At 39.7% G+C, this 4420-nt stretch overlaps 1 protein-coding gene across 2 annotated transcripts; it reads left to right on the top strand.

Moving 5' to 3' along the window:
• The first annotated feature begins 551 nt into the window (after positions 1-551).
• Positions 552-3805, top strand: LOC128882296 (MAP kinase-activating death domain protein-like). 2 transcript variants are annotated; one of them, XM_054133876.1, is made up of 4 exons: positions 552-905; positions 1023-1055; positions 2248-2357; positions 3076-3805. In XM_054133876.1, the coding sequence occupies exons 1-4, from the start codon at positions 555-557 to the stop codon at positions 3788-3790; spliced, it is 1209 nt and encodes a 402-aa protein (XP_053989851.1). In that variant the 5' UTR covers positions 552-554; the 3' UTR covers positions 3791-3805. The 2 variants fall into 2 exon arrangements, with proteins under 2 accessions (XP_053989851.1, XP_053989852.1); XM_054133877.1 differs by lacking the exon at positions 1023-1055.
• The last annotated feature ends 615 nt before the right edge of the window (positions 3806-4420 follow it).

Raw genomic sequence — 4420 nt, 5'->3', positions numbered from 1 at the left:
AAATCTAACATAGGGTTTTGCATGGCGACGTTCACATTAATCTGACGTGACGTGGGCTGACGCCATCTGACGCATCGTCAGATTAATGTGAACGTCGCCATGCAAAACCCTATGTTAGATTTTCATATCGCCCGTCTTATGACGCGGATCACGTCACGTCAGAGTAATCTGTGCGACCCTTACGGATAACTAGCAATAAGGAAACAAGGCTGTATACATTTTAGTTGTAAGCCAATAAACGTATTAACTACATTTTTACTAACCTTTAATATATATCTTAATAACTAAACGTGTTTTAATAATTCTCCTGGTAAACCGAGTTCCTTTCACATATGTGTATCTATAAGCAGCTTGCTTGTTTTATTTGCATAAATTACATCATTTTTGTAATTACTCATTTGGTTGGAGTGAAAACGCGTTATTCACATTTTTATTCATAAATTTATTTATATTCATATTCACAAATCCGCATGATGTGAATACACTCATATTCATATTTATGGACATGAATACTCTCATCTCTGAAATGAAGAAGAAGAACGGTCCACGAATTAATGTTCTGCATTTGTTTTCAGATTGTGTTGCAATCCCGCGACTACAATGCCCTGTCGATGTCCGTAATGGCGTTCGTAACAATGATTTACCCTCTGGAGTACATGTTCCCTGCAATACCGTTGTTACCCACGTGCATGAGCTTCGCGGAACAGTTGTTGCTTGCACCGACACCATTTGTTATCGGAATACCCGCAACTTTTTTATTGTACAAAACGAACTTTAAAATGCCCGATGACATATGGCTAGTGGATCTAGACAGCAATAAGATAAACGCACCCACTGGCCTGGGCGACCAGTTGCCACCGTTGCCCGAGCCAGAAGGCAGCATACTAAAGAACCACTTGAGACAGGTAAATAAGAACGATTAACCAAAATCACGGAGAAAATCTATTCAAGCGAGAAATAAACGATCGGCGCGGTTGTGAACGTTATTAATTAATCCCTTGCTCCTCCGTTCGGTTCTGCAGGCGATGCAACTGATGGACCAAGCTGGCTCTGGTGTAAATATTTTCACTACCAATTTCTGCATGTAGCGTTTAGCTCTCACGTCCTTGTGTTGTAGTTAGCGGCATGGAGATTATATATAATATTTATATTTCTTTTTTTTTTCTTTTTATATATATAGAGAGAGGTTCACAGAGTTTTTTATTTTGACTATTCGAGGGAAGGTAACGTTTTTTGATTGAGCCGAGAGAGTCACAAATGGTATGGTTGCTCCTTATTGTGGGGATTGTTCAGGCTTTGGGTTGGGTCACCAACAGAAAATTACAATTTTATAGCAAAATTTGGGAGGAGTTTTGTTGATTTTGATAGAAAGTATTCATTTCCTGGATTCTCACGAGGAAACTAAAATTTGACAAGAAATTTTGTAAGCAGATTTGTTGATTTTATTAGAAATTATTCATTTTCTGGGTTCTCATGATTAAACTAAAATTTGACAAGAAATTTTGTAAGGATTTTTGTTGACTTTATTAGAAATTATTCATTTCCCGAGTCCTCGGGAGGAAACTAAAATTTGACATAAAGTTTTGTAAGGAGTTTTGTTAAATTTGTTAGAAATTATTCATTTTCTGGGTCCTCAGGAGGAAATTAAAATTTGACATAAGGTTTTGTAAGGAGTTTTGTTGATTTTATTAGAAATTATTCATTTTCTGGGTCCTCATGATTAAACTAAAATTTGACAAAAAATTTTGTAAACGTTTTTGTTGATTTTGTTAGAAATTCTTCATTCTATGATTCCTCACGCAACTAAAATTTGACATAAAACTTTGAAAGGAGTTTTGTTGATTTCATAAATAATTCTCAATTCTTTGGGTTCTCGTGAGGAAACTAAAATTTCACAACAAAAATTAACACAGTAAGTTTTATTATAACATTCTAATTCCCTGTTGGGTTCCTAAAGGAAGCTTCGAAATAAGGAAAGCAACGTTTGTGAACGTCCTAGACAATCAAACACGAATTGTTCTGTGCACCTTATCGATGCCACCCACAGAACGCGAACCATTAACTTGATTTTATTGTTTAACTCGATGAAGAAGAGCTTGGAATAGAAAGGGAACGTGTAGGAAGCCTAGCCATAGAGTTAGATCGATTAGACGTAGTTGCTTCAGTGATAACGCCGAGAGGAGTTTCGTTCGAAGGCTCTAATTAGGGAATCGTTTCAATTGCTTCATTAGTCGACTCTTTTTTCAGGCAATGGCTAGCATGACTCCGCAATTCCTGCCGCAAGACAATCCACCGCGAATGACGCTTCAGACTCCCAGCAGGAGGGAGAGCATGTCTTCTCATCTCGCCAATTTGAAGTAACTTTTTATACAATATTTAAGAATAATTCCAAGCAAAAAAGACTCGAAATTTCAACATTTAAATAAAGTTTAAATGTGGCGAAAAATTCAGATCAGTGATACTGCTCTTGTAAGAAAATGACCAAACCAAAAACAACCATCGCCACAGTGATTCAAATGACCCGAAAATCCGGACAAAATATAAGGAATCTTCTGACTTGTATGAAACTTCGTATACTGGTTTTTTTTTAGTTCGCTAATTACAAATCTGTAATCAAAATTTAAAAAATGAAAATGGCGGATCCAATATGGCCGACTTGTATGCCAAAAAGTTAGAACCAATGTAGTTGGAACCAATTATGGTCTCATTATGATCACAAACCTCTACTGCATTTAATGACACCAAAATAAGCACCGGGACGCACAGGGAAGTATAACAAATTCCTTGTTAAGGAATAACAAGTTACAATAATAAAGTTTTAGAATAAAAAAAAAATAATTGAATTCTTGATTATTTTTAAAATGTAATAACTATGTACATATGCATAATTAGAAAATTCTAATTGCCGTAAAGTATAGTATAGACCTTCCATAACATTTTCCATAATGCAAGAATGTATATTATGAAACGCTGTTTCACAAGATGGCTGACGACGAAATGTATACCACAAAAACTTGTAACTTTCGACGAAGCACACTACTTTATGAGTGCGCCTTATGAAACCGCCTTTTCCAGCGTTTCCTCGATGAAACACAGACCCAGCGTCGACCACCACGGGCATCCTCAAGGCAGTCCACTGGGTTCTCCTGGCGCAAGCATAATGTCAGGACAAGGTCGTCGAGCCTCCCTTTCGCAATCGGGGGGTTCCTCGTCTCCCCAGAAACCTCCATCGCAGTCCATCCCTCCGTTCAACCCTTTCATCTACGCGAACGACGTGGACTCCGTGGACATCGCCACCAGGGTAGCGATGGTGCGGTTCTTCAACTCTCAGAACCTCCTGGCGAACTTCACCGAGCACACGAGAACCCTGAGGCTGTACCCCAGACCCGTGGTCGCCTTCCAGATCAATTCGTTCCTTCGTTCGAGGCCACGCGCCAGCCATTTCCTGAACAAATTCGCGCGAACACAGGCGGTGGAGTTCTTAGCGGAGTGGTCTCTCACGCCCAGCAACGTGGCGTTCCTCAGGGTTCAAACCGGAGTGTTTGATCCGACTCAGATTGGCGACAAGCCCAAGTGGTACGCTTCCGGGCTGGAGCCTATCTACTTTCCTGTCTGGGACTCCGGTAGCTCGCTGGCGAACGCCCTGAAGGCCATGAAGGAACACGAGAGTCAGCCTACCGACGAAAGCGGATCGGACTCTGAAGGCGCGGAGAGCACTAGTTCCTCTTACTCTTCTCTGAGCGACTTCGTCTCTGAGATGGTCTCGTCAGACTTATCGCCCAGTAAGTAACTTGTAATTGTGTTCAAGTACTAGATCGTGGGCCAAGCGACTGTATTTTTGGGTTCTTGTGAGCAGATTGTATTCGAGGGATGCGTGGAAAACATTATAGATTCACAGGCGAGTTTTATGTCTTGTAATTTATGAGCAAAATCGAATCTGGTAGAGTGATGACTAGATTGCGGATTTTATGGATTTATGATGTACAATAATGTATTAGATTGTCCCAAAAGTCTCTTTAAGTATGTGATTCAATTGTGTGCAATACATTTTGCTCTGTTACTGGTATAAAATCAACTTCTAAGGGATACGGTTGTCTATATTGGTATACAGGTTGTCCCAGAATTAGTGTAAGAACCGGAAATGGGGGTTAGCTGAGACGATTCTGAACCACAATTTCCTTTGCAAAAATGTCAGATGGTGCTTCATTTTAAACAAAATGATATCAATGATCTTCAAAACAAGGTGTTATAATTATTGGGTTTCCTTACGTAAAAAATGCCGGATGCTTAAGAAGAATGAGGAAAAGGTTCTTAAAACGTGAGATGCACACTTCCCTTGAAAACATTTTATTCGAATACTTATTTAAGGGGGGTCCCGTGCCTTGTATGCGCTCGTACGCACTCAACAGCTCCACATCAC

Source organism: Hylaeus volcanicus, unplaced genomic scaffold (genome assembly GCF_026283585.1).
Source record: "Hylaeus volcanicus isolate JK05 unplaced genomic scaffold, UHH_iyHylVolc1.0_haploid 9511, whole genome shotgun sequence".
Lineage (NCBI taxonomy): Eukaryota > Metazoa > Arthropoda > Insecta > Hymenoptera > Colletidae > Hylaeus > Hylaeus volcanicus.
The sequence above is the reverse complement of the archived record's forward strand: the minus strand, read 5'-3'. Positions and strand labels throughout refer to the sequence as shown.

Coding starts and splice junctions, on each gene's coding strand:
- LOC128882296 (XM_054133876.1), top strand. CDS start 555: ATGTTCTGCATTTGTTTTCAGATTGTGTTGCAATCCCGCGACTACAAT. Junction 906..1,022: donor TAAAGAACCACTTGAGACAG/GTAAATAAGAAC, acceptor TCGGTTCTGCAG/GCGATGCAACTGATGGACCA. Junction 2,358..3,075: donor TCTCATCTCGCCAATTTGAA/GTAACTTTTTAT, acceptor CGCCTTTTCCAG/CGTTTCCTCGATGAAACACA.